Raw genomic sequence first — 16,314 nt, 5'->3', positions numbered from 1 at the left:
AAAGAGGAGGAAGGGAAAGGAAAATCCTGTTGGTAGGAGTGGAAGGGAAGACTGCAGAAGTTTTAGGATGGAATAATATAATATTGTGATCACTTCTTGTCAGATGTTCCTTTCATATTGCTTGCAAGGTGTAGGTAGATAACTTTTTAAAAAAGAATGCTGTAAGACCACTAGTAAAAAGGAACAGCTGGGTTTCATTCTTAGTGCATTTCTGCCATCTTTCCAATGGGAAGTAAGTAGTGGAATTAAATTAGTTTATTCCCTCTATGGCACAGTAAGCTATACCCCTGGGGCTAAAAATAGACTTTGTGACTATCCATGTATATGGTACAATACCTTACAGATACAAGGCGAAGTACTGTACTGTCAGTGAGGTAAATAGACAAGAATTAGTCTTTTTTTTTTTTTTTTGCTTTTGTTTTGTTTCCTAATTACGAGTAGCATTAAAATTATAACCTTTGAAAGATAAACACTGTTTAGGGCTTAAGACTAAAAATCTCAAGGGGACTAGCTATAAATGGATTAATTTCTTGCCTTAAATCTGTATCATTCCCAAAATTGGAATTTACTTAAAACTACTCTTCTGTGTCATCCATGTTTGACAGAGCTAAAATTCTTTAAATTATGTCACATATGGGAAACATTAATAAGATCCTGACTTGTTTAATGAATTAACAATTCTGATTGGATTACTGGAAGCTTTTTTGACTTAAGGTGTTCACTTTTTACCCTGGAGATAGCTATGCAACAGTGTGTGTGCTTGACATGTGATGCATGCAAATGCTAAATACAGTAGCAGCATGAGGCAAGTGTCATTAACAGTAATTTATGTAATGAAAGCCACCTGGCTGTATTCATAATTAATTGCTTGTAAATAGTAAATTTAAATATAATTTATAGTTTTCTAAATTTGATTATATATATTTTTAGAGGCAAATTGTTTAAGGGTGTTTGGGGATTTATTTGGTTTTAAATTGGCACAGATATGCTTTTTACATACAGGCTAATTTTTTAACATAAAATGAACAGTCTAATTAGCTTCAAATTGCCATTCACTCATAAAAATAGTTTTCTAAAATTAGATTTAAACATCTAGTATATACAGGACAATATAGGTTTGAGGAATAAAAGTATCAAGTAGAATGATTTTCCCCTTTCTACACAATTGGGAAATTTAAGATTCGAATCTGAAAAACTTCTCTTGACAAGGTGTTCTGTAATCTGATTCTTTTCCTGGGGGAAAGGGGAAGTAGCATGATAGGGTTATCCAAACAAAATGAGGAAGATGAACACAAAATTAATAAATCAAGTATTTCTTTCCAGTAATAGTCTACTAAGTGAATGTTTTTTCAAAGTATGGACCTTGGCCCTATCAAGAGAGCAGATAGGAACGATGAGGGGTAAATCCCTGGTTTAAATTGTTGCTGCTTTGCCTTAACTGCTTGTTGAGGTCCATGGCTGTTGTAGCCTAGGAACATCTTTCTTTGCACAACTTTCATGCATTTTTGTCTAATGGTTCAACATTTAGATTGTGGTACTAAGAGAAAGAGTTCAAACTTGCAAACCTGTTTTCTATATAATCTTAAGTAAATTGTGATAAAGTGTGGATGATGTACAGTTAAGTGCAAACAAGGAATTTGCAGAGGTCTGGTTTTTTTCGCTGTCTCTGTTATGTTGCTTTGTGCCTCTGCTTTGGGGTGTGTTCACTGATTCTTTCCTGGATATTAGTAAACTTTTCTTCTTGCTAAGTAACATGGAGTAGTTGAGCACAAGGACATAGCAAATCATCTCCTTATGTTAGTCTCAAGCTTTACTTCTTTTATTTAATCGTCTGAGAAATTTTATGGGTAGAGTTAAATGGAGAAGTTTAGACAATACCAGGCGATGGAGATGTGGAGGACAACTACTATGATTATCAAGATGTATGTGTGAGGCAAACCCTATTTGACTCCTGTCAGTTTCTTTCATCAATGGACTCCTTGACTACTGATGAAAGGGTACCAGAGAAGTTCTACTATGTGTAAGATGAAAAGATTCGATAGTCATTGAAGCCTGATGTCAGAATATTTGAGAGTTTTAATTTCATGTTTTAGCACTGACACTGTATTTTTTAAACCCATGTTACGAACGTATTTTCATTTTGTGTTGCATCTGAAAATATTTTTCAGCTTCAGAGTTGAACCTTACAAAAGACTTTTATGTTTTTATGGAAGAGACTTTATTTGAGACATTAGTGAAAGAGTATTTACTTACAAAGTTCTCTGTGTGGGTCTGGTGTTTCAGTAGGTTTCAAACATTCATGCAACAAGCATGCGCTGTTTAACTCTGGGAAGAAGAAATACTGGAACAGTCTCGGGCAAATTGCTATCTATTTTCTATACTTGCTTAATAACATAAGACGACGAAAAAGTTACTTCTTTTCATTTGGAAATACCACTCTTCTGTTCCTCTGTTTTTTCAGAGTTCCATTTTTAACCATAATATCTACCAATGTTTATCCACTATTACAGCATAATGTTGTCCTTCTCATCTTAAGCATATATATGTGAATGGAAAAATTGTGTCTTTATTCTGACTACTTTTTTCATTTTGGGAGCTTGATCAGAAATACTTTGTACTCATTTGAATATGGCATATTTTGAGTTACGCTTGTATTACTGCTGTTGAAAGATTTTTGTGGTGTGGGTGAAAGAAGGTGGAATTCATCTCTACGAAGAGCTAGCATTATTTTGTGATCATTGCCTGTATTGATAATTTGTATTTACCTCTGCATTTTTTTTCCCTGCCTGATACAGATTGTTCATAGTCTGCAGTTGTTTTAAAATATATTGGCTGTTACAACAGACACCAAAAAAATGAGGTGTCTACAGAAGGAATTGGTGCCCTGTTCTTAAAGGAACATCTAAGTCTTTCTAAATGAAAAATCATTTAAACAGTATCTAGTACCGGCAATTTTCCTCTGTCTGCTGCTAGAACTTATTGGCCAACTAGGTCAGACATTATTAAAGTTCAAGTGGCCCAGTGGGAAAAGTAATGGCCTTATGCTACTATGAATTTTAAATGCTGCCATTTCTATGTATTGCACCATCATCTGTTCTCCCACATCACTAAATTGTATAGAAGTTGTGGGACCAACCAATGTCAAGGTCATAGAAGTGATGACTCTTCTCAAGTAGCCTTCTTGGAGCTTTGTCATACAGTTATTCTCATAACTATGGCTATAGACAGCAACGTTGTATGCACATGCCTGCATTTAACCTTTTTATTATCATCAGATAGCATAAGCCTGCAATGCAGGATGTCTTTTTCCTTGGACACTTTACCTGTGGTTTTTATTTTTGATCCTACTAAAGGTATGAAATCGACTTTGATGCAAAGACAATTTTTAGTAAGTGATTTGTGTTTAAACCTTTTGAGTTGAGCTGTTGTACAGTTTATTGAACTGGATATTGGAGAATTTCAAAATTGATTAGCACTATGGTTCTCCAGATACACTTGAATTTTATCTTGATTTTAAATGTGATGTACTAGGTCTGAAATGAGCATATCAGCCGGTACTTCTTGTCATATATATATATTTATTGAGTTTTTATAGTATTAATATATTTGTAATGGGAGTATTTCCCCAACAGGACTGTATTGGCTTTGTAGTTCCCAAAGTAGTAGTTACTGATAATGTTTCGTTGTATGGAAGGCTTCTTATGCTGAGGTAATAAAACTGATTTTGTATCCCAGACTTGAACTGGTATAGCTGGAAAGCTGTAACATTGGAAGATAGCCACTTTACAGAAGTTACTGTGGTGTAGCTAAAGACTTAAGTACTTTTATGTCACTTAGTTACTCCAATTCAAACTCATATATTGATTTAAACACGTATATTGATGCACTCACACCCATATGTATAGACGTATATTGATGCACTCACACCCATATGTATAGACACACACGTATATTGATTTAGGTTAAATTGGTAATCACTGACTTCTGACAAGTCAATGTTAGATTTGTGAATGATAAAGTACAAATATGTACAGAGACAATAATCTGCTTTTTGAGAATTTTCATTCAGAGAAATGACCACAAGCATATTAAAAGGAAATATTTCAATATTGAAAGCTGCAGAGAAGAGATGTTAAAGCCATAACTGTTCTGGAGGTCAGTGAGTCTCCCTCCTTCATTCCATGTTCTTCAGTGCTTGGATGCCTGTAAGCGTAGCAGTTCTCAGGCTTTGGTAGGTCTTTGTTATTATTGAGCCCTCCTGGATCCTCATGTGGAACCATTGAGACTACTAAGAAGCCTTTATCCTGTCCTGACAATCCTGACGTGTAGAAGAAGTTTTGAGAATCCACCAGTTGTCACCTCCTCTCAGGTGGGAAGTTCACCATCAGACTGTCTGTAGTTGATTTACAGGTGTAGCTGCGGTGCTTGTTAGCCTACGTCCTGCAGTTCTGGGAAGGCGCGGAGGCTTTACGCACCCGTGTGTGTGTTAGGCAGTTGAACCAATGCTGCCAGATACTTGAAATCCATTATTGACAGAGTATTTTAGAAATAAGAGAGGACTGGTTAGCATGTGATAAGCAGTATAGCAACATTGCCTTATTTAGGAGTCACTTTTCCAAAGCATTTGCAGTACAGAAGATGAGAATTAAAAGACTGTTTGGGTTTCTTTCATGTCTTTGATAATGTAACAGGAAAAATATGTTTGACACATTCTGGAATTTCAGAATAGCTGTGAGGAGGATTCCCCTTCCACCCCCAGTCATTTAAATTTGTCAAATATACGTATTTCGTTCCTCACATAGGTTCTTAATGCAGCATGGCAGCACCGTGCAATTCTAGCCCTTACTTTTATTTTAAAGCTCAATATTGCATTAGTAAAAATTTTTAAAAGCTTATTACACGTGGAAAGGGGAAGTTCTTTTCCAGTTATTAGAAATGAGGGACTCTTGCTGTCTGCTTCAGAACATTTCATGAAGGGGTATGACTAGCACTGCATACTTACACTGGAGACTGTGGAAGGAGATAAATTATTTCACCCCATACCTGAATTCCTACAATAGCTAAGTGCAGTGTTATATGCATTTCCAAAAGAAGGTTTGACACTGCTGCTTCAGGATTTCACATATAAGCTTCTGAATTTTGGAAATATAGCTCCTGCCCCCACACTCAGTTTTTTAACCAATATATTTATCGTCTTAATGAGGTGGAATGTTCCATTTTGTGAAAGGGAAGCAATGAAGCAATATTATTTTTAGATATCATTTGTTTAACAAAAAATATAAAGGCTGTTCTATATATATAATACGTATTTGTCTCGTGATGGACTTTACTTTTCCCCTGCTTGTCTTCACTTGTGTGAATAGTTTCTGGATTGAATACTGCAGTTCATATTTACTCTTGTCTTTTTTTTAACAGATCTCTCTAGATGCTCTTCCTTTGTTCCGTGCTAAAAAACATGAAATATAAAGCTGAATTTTTTGTCTTTCTATTTTAGACAAAAAGTGTGGAGTTAAAGATGAGGGAAAGGAAACCCATTTTAAAATGAATGGATGAAACAATGAATGAAACAAGTAGAAACTTGGTTTTGTACAAAAATTTTATGTTTTCAGTACTCTCAGAAAATAAAGTAGAAAAGTCTTAAGTTTTATCTTATCCCTAAAGGATAAATCATTTGCAAGGGCTGATAATATAGTATTTGCAGAAGTTGTCATGTTTGGGTTTTCTCCTGGTGAGGCTGTAGTAAACAGCAGATAGTAAGTTGGACAGCACCCCAAATCTTGGCAAGATCTGCAGGCCTGCTTTGTTGAGAAGGTGATCTGATCCAATTAAATTATTTTCCTCCTTACTAGCTGTTTCTTGTCCAGAGTTTTATATCAACTCAGTTATGAAGCACTGATCTGCACCAGCATGTTATCTGTTACTAGTTTATATATGAATACTCATTACAAAACAAAACATTTCTGAAATACTCTCCAGGGATGATAGCATCTCTACCAAATTGTCGGATTCATTAGAAGAGAATGGTCTAAATTTTACTCTTACATATTAAATGACCAAAAGGCATGTTCTTTTTCCAGTACCAGACTTGCATTTGTCTTTTTAGCTTGACTGATCTCTAAGTTCTTAGAGAAAATTTCTCTTATCTCTTGTTCTGGTTTGATTTGGCCATCCCATTCTAAATGTGGGTGGGCTTTGATATCTGTAATACTTTTTTTAATGATAAGCTGATTTTTATATCTTTATATCATTTGGAACATAGAAATGACATTTCATTTTTTTAAATAAAAAAATTTGACATTTTGTAGCAGATTTTAGATTTCACAGTTTTCTACCTAAATCCAGTTATGTATTGACAAGAGCACAAAGTGCATCAGGCATTCAGGTGGGAGTATGCTGCCAATATCAACACAGAGTAACAAAAGGTAAATTGGTTCATTATGAATGCTGGTGTACAAGAAAAAGAGGATATTTGACGAGCGAGGCTGGTTGCTTTAAACAGAGCTCTGGGAGTTAGATCCATTACCATCTAGAATTGCAGAAGAAAATGTTTCCATGAAAGTGGCTGCTACAGATCTTAAGAGGAAAGTTTGCTTGTTTTCTTGGGAAAGAGATTTAGTTCTTCAGATGGCTATGAAGTTAATTAATTAATTATTTTAACTGGATAGTACTTGGAATTATGAGTTTGGAGTTTTTTGGTTGGTTGTTTCAGAAAATCAGCAGATCTGTACCTTGCCTCTTCAGCTGGTCTCATCAATAGAGCACAACCTTGTCTATATGCCTTGCCTTCCAGTAAGCCGTGAGGCTTACTATAAAGTTTATTCAGTAAGAGGCCATAATGCAGCACTGAAATGTTATGTTGAGTAAAAGATATTTTCAGTGTTATGTTTGTTTTCCTGGGTATCTCAGCTATATTAATTTGCCTGCCTATTTGCTGCTTTGAAATCCTGTATAGAAGCATCAGAGGACGGATGGAGCCCTAGGAATTTAGCTGCTCCTGTAGAAGTAATGGTAACTTACATGGCAGTATCCCTGCTGTCAGTATTGGCAATTGTGATCCTGCTGTCTTGCAATGCAAATACGTGTTCATGGCTTCTGTCCCCTCTCCAAGCACACAGTACTGTCTTTTTCAGTGCTTTCTGAAACCATGATCTTTCAGTTTTCTGTCAATGGCATCTTGCAATAGGTGCTCCAGCTGTGTGTTGAGGAGCTGTTTCGTCTTGCCTGGAAGTTCTGGCAATGGAGTTGCGGCAAGGAAACGCCGAGTGGCAGATGAGTGATTTTAGTATTTAAGAGGGGAACTATGTCAACCAGAAGAAACATGGAAGCAGCAGTGTGAAGATATAAATCAACTTCTCCTGGGGAAGGAGAAAGATCTTCTGGTAGTAAGGCTTGAAATTCTTTGAATGTTGAAATAATTATTTGTCACAGTCATAGTGGTTTTGTACTGCAATCCAGTATATATCCCACTTGTTCAGTTGCTGGACTGAATTTTTTAGTGTTCTTGGTAAGTCCAAAATGATCTGAACAGTTGGAGGCGTAGGAGAGGAGTGTTGGATTAAACTAAAGTAGAATGATAAAATCCAAGGACACCAAGGGAACAAATAAAATGGACAAGAGTCAGGAGTGTGAAGAGAGGGATAATGGTCTTAATTCTTTGTGATCTGTCAGTGGGTATAATAGGATAATGGAACAATAAGTAATTGTTCTGGGAATAGCCTAAAAATACAAAAATTGGTGTGTCAGTGGGAGAGAACTCAGACTAGAAATTCAGTTAAATGCTGTCCTGTTCCTGTTTTGTTTTTTCCACACCTTTTCTCTTAAATTCAGTTCTACCATTACAACCATGTAAATCTGCCAGATAATAATAGTTACGTGGAGAGCCATTAGGCAGCCATATGTATCCAGCTTATTTGCAGCCTGCAGGGTCTTTTTAAATAAATCAAGTTGAAATACCTTAGCTTTGCATATGTGTAAAGACCGTGTAAGTATATAAACTTAATTTCTTTCCTTTGTTCACCTTCTAAGGATGACATGTACATGCTGAAGGTTGCCATAAGTGGCTGGTGTACCTTTTGAGGAGGCGTTGTGGTACACATCTCGTGGCCTGTCAAATGATGTATATTTAAGAATATTTAAATTCTTTAAATTCTTGTCTATGTTCATTTTTCTGTAATCCATGAATTTCATAAATCCGTATATCAGTCAGTTTGTTGGTATCATTTTTCTACAGTTTTAACATGCAGTCAGTGAGTACTCAGGGTGAATGTTCTCATGAGTAAAATAGCAGAGATCAAGGCTCAGCTTACTGCTGTCACACAGATGTTGCACTGGGCAAACAATCCCAAAGTACAGTGTTGTGGCAAAGATACTGGAAGCACAGATATCAAGAAGACAATCTAGTAAGCTCTTTATATAGGACTGCGTTAATCTAGTTGCTTTGTTCCTGATGCTTCAGCTGGTTGGTTTAGAGGTAACTTTTTATGTTGTGCTGCATAGACATACCACCTGTTTAAACCTGAACAAACCATGTAGTCCTTCTGTGCCTCAGTTTTTGCTTGGGAAAGCGGGAGTAAGACTTCCTTGTCTTATATAAGTATTTCTGAGGTGTGAAAATTACAAGGAGAAGGGCCATTTAAGTATGGAGAGAACATTTGCATTTAATGTGCATGTGATGTGATACAGGTGTTAAATTCGCATACAAGAAATCTGGCAGAAGAGCAAGACTTTAGACATTGCTGGACCTTTGAACTACCTATGCTGTGCCTTAGTAGAGAAGTTCACAAAAGGAAGAATGTTAATTATTCATAATGCTTTACTGTATCATAAAACTCGATGTATTGAGACTATAATTTGTTCAAGTTGCATCTAGTAGGAAAGTATATCAGGAGTAATTAATTGTATTCAGGATGTGATGAGGTAGATGTATCCACAGAGGACAACTGAAAACAGTAGTGGTGTGGTATTGATTGCCTTCCAGAGGGAAAAGAAATCTTGTCCCATTTCTAAATGTTAACAATTCAGATTGAAAAATTCCCACTTGGGAAGAATGCTTTCCAGGTTGCTTCATTGCCAGGTGTTTGACATTGAGTGGAGCCTTAGATGAATGAAGCTTATGGCAGGTTTTGGAAATGACCGACTCCGGGGAATCTCAGCTTCCTGCTGTGAAAGTTTCTGTTTTCAAAGCACATCAGTTTCAGTGGGAATGTTCCAGTGGTCCCATATGCTACTTCTGACAGAGGGGGAAGTTTTTAACCTGAATATGAGACAGCTACTGAAGAGGTTCCCTTGCTGCTAACAAAATGAATTTCAATATGTTGCCAATGAACAAGCAGCATGTTTCCAAATGCTGACGGAATTTAACTTCATCAATTATTAATGGAAATTTTGCTTTGTTTTGCTTTTTGCTGGTTCCCTTTTAACTCGGCTATCTGTCCTGATAGGACTTTGTGGGTTCTTAAGCTGAAAAAGGAATCACCCAAACAATATGCTCATTTGCTTTGAAACTCTTGCTGTATTTTCCTCCCCTCCCTTGTAAGCTCTCTCCTTGACCTAGCAGCAGGAAGCCTTTGTCTGAGGTGTTCATCTGGAACAACTTTTCCACACTTGTTTTCATGTTCTGTTAGATTACAGGGCAGCAGGCCTACCTTTGAAGCTCCCTTCTCTTTTGTTTCTTTGCAGTGCACTCCAGTAATTAACTTTGTCCTTCTTTTATTTGTTCCAGTCAATCGCAGTCCACTCTGCTGAGCATCTTCTCCCAGGAGTACCAGGTTAGAAGTTTTCTCCTTTGTGAGGGTTGACAGGTGCCTAATTGAATGATGAATGTCCCTTTATTTCTTTGTAATTGAACTGCCAGCTTTCTGATTGGTTTGGAGGATGTTCCCTTTTCCACATCAAGCACCGCCTGAGTCTCAGTGGATGGCTGCCAAGCCTACCCATCCATCTGTCTAATAACATCTAGCCTTTGCTTATTTGGTGGACCTGTAATAAATTATGCTAAACCATTATTATTCTGACAATAATAATTTCCCTGTGTTGCGTGGTTCCATGTGCTAAATGTTTGCTGACTTGCACTGTCAGTGCTGCTTTCCATTGCTGACAGAGATGATGATAAATGACCATTGCCGGAGTGGCAGAAGGCAAGAGAGGCAGAAAATGGAGTCATTTATCATGAGATGACAGGTGTCAGTCAAGTGGCAAGTCTCTATGGAATTACTTTTTGTAGTTTTTCAAATAAGTTGTTTTTAAGCAATGTTCTTCCTGGTTAAAAATACCAATTGAATTGTAAAACTAGAGTGCACCAGACTTAGATGGAATTGAATTGAAGGAAAATTAATACAAAGGTTGAAAGAGAGAACAAGTTTTTCTTTGCCCTTTGCATCCTTCAGTAAACTTACTTAGATTCAATTATTGTGACCTTACTGGCTTTTACATATATGGTACATTGCAGGACAGTCTGAAGATGTTTAGTTCAATAGGTAGATTGAATGTCATTTCTGTACAGAATCTAAAAACATAGTTCAGTTTATATATCAAAGTGTAGCCGAGGAACATGTGTTTGGGCAGCCGTGATTTCTGTGTTTTGTTCTATGGCACATTTGTAAGACTCTTTGTTTGGTTTTTTGCTTTTCTAGAAACAAATCAAAAGAACACATGCTAAGCATCACACTGCTGAAGCTATTGAAACTTACTACCAAAGGTATGACCTCCCCACCCCAGTTAAGAGTATCATCATAACTACTAATTGTTATGGCAATTGTGAGTAAATTAGCATATTAGCTTATGAAGCTAATTTTCTATAAAAATAAATTAAAAATTTGAGATGAGGAATACAGAACGGTTCACCTCAAATGTTTTTCAGTGAAAATGCAGAGATTTTTCAGCTTTTGTTCAGTCTGATTAAGAAAGGATTTGTTTCCTTGGCTACAAGTCAGAATGAGCAAATATTTTTTACAATGTGTGTGATAGTATTTATTATATATTGCCTATAGTTTTTAATTACAGGATTTCTGTGTTAAGATAATATTGATAACTTCCTTGCAGCAAGGGAGGTTGTTCTGTTACAGTTGCTTGTACTTTTAATACAACATTTGTGTTACATTAAAAGAAGTTACATATTAAATTCATGTATTGCCAGTTAAAGCACTAATTTTTAGATCACTCCTGTTTTACCAACAAAAGTGTCAGAAATAGCTGTTAAGGGAGGATGAAAACCTTTGTGTCGTTTTACAATATTTTACAATTGTTTGCATCTTAAGCTAATAAATTGTATTTGCTACACCTTATAGTTTGTCTGTTACATCTATAGGCTTTATTAGAAATACTGCAATGACATAATTGGTGCATACTGATAACTGGTAAAGATACACCATTAAAATATTGCTTTGTAGACTGACATATCTGAGGAGCTTCTGTGGCAAGTGAGTTTGTACTTCTGATTATAAATGTCTGATATTTACGCTTAATATTAGTCTGTAAGAATCAGGAAAATAAACAAAAAGCCTTCATTTGTAAACAATTAACAGTGCTTCCACAGAGTCATATATTTAAAACCTAAGCACAGCCTGATTATATCAGACACTGGTTTAGAATAACTAGTGGGAATGGTACTGTTTTGGGGATTTGATTTTCTTTTCTTAGTAGTTGTATAGTTCTGCAAAAATTTGTACTGGATCCCATTGCACTTTTCCTACTGTTGTTCTTATTTAGGAAGTATATTAATATTATCAGCCTGCTGTAGGTGACCCTGCTTCGGCGGGGGGGGTTGGACTAGATGACCCACAGAGGTCCCTTCCAACCCCTACCATTCTGTAATGCTGTGATTCTGTGATTAAAATTTTGTTGTTTTAATAACCATGCATATACAATACTATTTGTATTTACTTTTTCCTAGCACGGTTTTGGTGAAGTGCCCTATATTAATTGTAACTGCTGTGTAAATAATGTTTTTCTTGGAACATATGTAAATCGTTTAAATCACTTTTATGATGTGTTACTAGTTCCAACAACTTAAACCTGAAACATGGCACCAAATTTTGCTTTATGCAAAGCAGCAGTTGTATTGGTGTCAGTAAGGTTGTAGGTATGATTAAGTTTGGCTCACATCAGGTAGGAGGATTTGGTCTCTTATCCCCTTCTGTACTGTCTGAAGTATGATAGCAGTACATAACTAATGCATTATGTATGAAGCTATATGGTGGTAGTAGGGAAAATCATTCTTTAGGCAATTTCTGGGTATTTCATATTGCAAATGTATTAACATGGCCGAATAAAATGCACATGTTTTAACATCAGAGATGTTCTGGTTAATAGTTAGGAAACTCATCTCAATCCTGGTTTAGTGTATTTACTGTGTAGTATGTTTCATAAGCTACCAGGGGCAGACTGCTTGAGCCAGAAGCCAGTCTGAAATGCCTCAAGCATAAACATGACAAACATGTCTTCTCTTCTACTCTTTTTAGCATCCATCTTACTGCTGTAAACCCCAGTCTGTGTGGAGTGCTCCTTCCTATTCCCACCAACATACAAGCAGATAATTGTGCTCCCATTGCTTTCCTAGGTCAGAAACTACCAGTTTTTGAAGGCAGTAATTTCCAGTGGTCCCTGTTGTCAGCAAGAAGTACAATTGAGTGGAGTAGTTTCTGCTGCTCTGCTGAGACTTACTAGTCTTAAATTTAGGCAAACATGAAGGCAAATTACAAGAAGGATCAGCAAGCTTTTCAGAACAGTGTTGCCATCAGCATGAGAGACCTGTTAGTCCATAATAGAATTGCCAGTAGTGTTAGAAATATCTGACAGCAAATTACTCCGTTGTCAGCTGTAGCTTTACTGTTCCATCAACCAGATGCATGTTTTAGAACATCAGTCTCAGGTATATCTTCCTGGTTAGGTGTTTTGTTTATGATCTTTCATTTTCTCTTCTGTTATAAATTTTCAGTGTTTGAATATACACGAGGCATCTTGTTTTGTGGGTTTTTGTGTAGAATGGAAATAGGTTACGGCAAAAAGCTTTTATAATTTCCTTTGTTCATTAAGCCTCAGAGTAACTTGCAAACAAAAAGCCCTCTAATCCTCTGTGAAGATGTTTATGTAAAGGTGTTACACCCATTCCACAGAAAGGTAAAATGATAAATAAAGAATGTTACCGTCTGTAACTAATGAACAGAAGAGTGGCTTCTGATAGATAGATAATGATAGAACTGGAAAGGCTGTGGCATTCTAATGATGTCAGTAATGATGTACTATACAAATACAGATAGGATAAAGGAGCAGGTTCAAATGTTGGTAATTATTGTTCCTTTCCACAGGGCTGCAAAGCACAAAGTGGCTTCCAATAATATAGCTTCTTCCCGTCAACTCCTGAGAACAGTCTTTAGGCATTGTTGAAATGTAAACATCGAACAGTGAAAGTAGCAGAAGTGAGAAAGGCAGTATTGTGTGAAGCGATGGTCAGAAACATCACTGTGTATCCATACTGGTCTAATACCCTGAACCAGAAACAGAAGTCTTTGCCATTGATAGGATAATGACTTTCTATCACCCTTTATTGGATCCTAACTATTTCTTCTTTTATTTTCTCTTTAGAATATTAATTTGATTGTTAGACTGATTTCATTAAAGTAAGCCTTTAGTATTTAACCTACTGCCCATCTGATAAAATCTGTACTAAATTGGAGAATTTAGGTTTTTGTACCTGGTAATGAATTGAATAAGAGATACAGTACATCTTCATAGTTGAAGGTCATGTGGAACCCAAAATCTTTACTGTGAATAATAGAGGTTTATTTGTCTGTGGTGCTTCTTTAAGTAATACAGATATAATTTATTTGTATGCCATTAAGGCAATATTTTCTTCTTAATCTCATGATTTATTGTGTTTTTAACCAGTGGCTTAATTGAGATTGATATATCTTGCAGATGAATAGGAGACAACCCTGGAGACTTAGTGATTGTTTGAAATACTTATTTCTTGAAAGATTTCCCATTAAATTCTCTGTACTGGAGTATTTTCCCCCAAATGAAAAAGATTCACAAGGGATACTGACATGTATAAGCTGGCCTTTTCTTGCCACTGCAGAATTACCTGGCTTTGTCTTGTCTAGGTACCTGAATGGGGTGATGAAAAATGCAGCTGCCCCTGTATTACTGGAGTTGGCCAATGAGGTAATCATCTTTACTTTTTTTTCTTTAATCTTCCAGTGTAAAACCTAAGGGGCATATCTGTAGTGACTTTAGTGAGAAATGTAATTAACCTAAAAAAAAATGGTTTCAAGGCACATTAGACATTTAAAATGGTTCCCTAGTCTGTTAGTACTTACAATAATTAGACAAAAAGCCCCATTTATTAATAAATCAGTTAATGTAATTAGTCTCTTAACTTCAAGACAAATGTGTAAGAAACTCTGAATTTATATTTTGCTGGAAATTTCAGACAGACCATAGGTCTTTAATGCACAAACTTACTAAAAATTCCCACATTGATTAAATGGAGTTGCATCAGTTTTATTTATATTTGATTCCTTGTTTTTAAGAACAAAACCCAGCTACGTTTTGGGGGTTTTTTGATAATAGGAAGGGTTAAAGCAGTTCATTTTCTTGACTCTGTTTATTTCTGTTCATACGGATTAGACGATGGCTAATGAAAACTGCTTAATATAAAGCAATTAAGCAGAATAAATTCTTCAGTATAGCCGCTTCCTAGAAAAGTCAGTGTATGAAAAGTTCTGTATGGTTGCCATTAAAGTCTTGACAAATTTATTGATGCTGTTTATTAACTAGAATATGAATCTACCTTGGGATGCAAGGTGCTATTTGCATTAAAAACTGCTGTCTAAAGCACTACCTTAAAGAAAATGTAAAAACTTTGAAAGAGTGGCAGTGAGCCCCCTAGAAAGAAAAGCAATTGATCAAATATCTCCTCCTTAAACTCTAAAATATTTATTTACAATAATAATAACAATACAATAGCTGATACTCCTTGGAACTGCTTATGCAATCCTCAGAGGGATAGAATGAAAGGTATGCTGTTTTGTGTTGCATTTTAATAGAAAATGTAAGAAGGAGGCAGAAAATGAGTGTTTGCATTAAAAATGATACGGCACTACAAACATTAAGTGTTGCAATAGCAGCAAGTTCTGCATATTGCATTAGTAAGAAAGAATGGTTTGTCTCTCATGTACATTGCTGCAGCCAGCAAATGAGCGATTACCTATCAATTACTGGAAGGTTTTAATGATCTGTGAAGTGTCCGCATATCCTGATCATACAGTTAGCATAGAATAAAGGATTTATTTCATGTTAGAGGTAATGTGTGGCTTCTTACCGTTTCTGGAAAAGACAAGTCTTAAAGTACTGAGAATAGAATGTACTTTACATAAATAAATACAATCTTATTAAGAATTTAGGTAAACAACCTAATTCATGATATATCTCACCCATATTATATGGGAACTGTCGTAAAAATATTTCAAGCACAAAGTAATATATCTGTTACTTGTTCTTTGTATATTTTTTCCCATTGATTTAGAGATGATGCATATAATTTCTGACTCTAGTGAGCATATCTTTGTTTATATTATACTAATGCATTTTTGCAATTCAGATCAAAGATATCTGCAGTTCAGAAATAAATAAAAATTAAATTGAAGAGAAAGGGGAGATATACAAAGAACTTATCTGCTTCTGATTTCGTACTAGCAGGTACATAAGAAAGGCAATGCCTTTTGTGACTGCTGCCTAATGCATTAGGGAAATGTGGCAATAACCAGCACCAGATTACTGCTTCCAAACAATCAAGCTGCCATTTTTATATGATAGTTAATATTTAAATTACATACTCTTGCATCTGCTGACAATTGATGTAATGGTAATACTTTATGAGTCAATATATATTTAATCAGTGGAAACTGTAAAAATTGATGAGAAATGTATAACATAGGTGCATTACAGTGTGTAGCAGCTCTGTTAAATAGGAGAATCTCCATATTATGTTTTGGGTTTGTTTTGATGGTTTGTGAAACTACTTTTAATTCTTTTTAAATTTTATTTGCCAATTTCTTCATATTGTATGTCTAGTGCAAAAGGACAAAAATAGATCTCTTTTTTTGTTAAATAGGAATAATGAAATTAGTCACTGTTCTCTTCATACAAATATTTTCAAGTAAGATTTGAAGCACTTTGAATTTTACTTACATGCTAAATTCTGACATGAAGCATGATGGTCTTATTTCAAAGAAAGATGGACACATGATTAATATGAAAATTAGGGAGATGCAAGTACCTGAACTAATAAGGTAGTCCTTATTCAGGCTGGACTAC

The 16,314-nt window shown here is 35.6% G+C and overlaps 1 protein-coding gene across 9 annotated transcripts in view; it reads left to right on the top strand.

The window, feature by feature from the left end:
- CDIN1 (CDAN1 interacting nuclease 1) overlaps positions 1 to 16,314 on the top strand; it is a 180,382-nt gene that overhangs the window by 18,132 nt on the left and 145,936 nt on the right. For all 9 annotated transcript variants that reach the window (XR_012764593.1, XM_075426923.1, XM_075426917.1 and 6 more), the window contains exons 2-4: positions 9,722 to 9,767; positions 10,632 to 10,696; positions 14,100 to 14,160. Coding sequence is in view for 8 of the 9 variants with exons in the window: in XM_075426923.1 (XP_075283038.1) it covers positions 9,722 to 9,767; positions 10,632 to 10,696; positions 14,100 to 14,160 (172 nt within the window). In the remaining variant the exon portion in view is untranslated. The remainder of the gene's footprint in view (positions 1 to 9,721; positions 9,768 to 10,631; positions 10,697 to 14,099; positions 14,161 to 16,314) is intronic.

Source organism: Opisthocomus hoazin, chromosome 7, assembly GCF_030867145.1.
Source record: "Opisthocomus hoazin isolate bOpiHoa1 chromosome 7, bOpiHoa1.hap1, whole genome shotgun sequence".
NCBI classification, from domain to species: domain Eukaryota; kingdom Metazoa; phylum Chordata; class Aves; order Opisthocomiformes; family Opisthocomidae; genus Opisthocomus; species Opisthocomus hoazin.
Note: the sequence above shows the minus strand (reverse complement) of the source record. Positions and strands in the feature narration are given on the sequence as shown.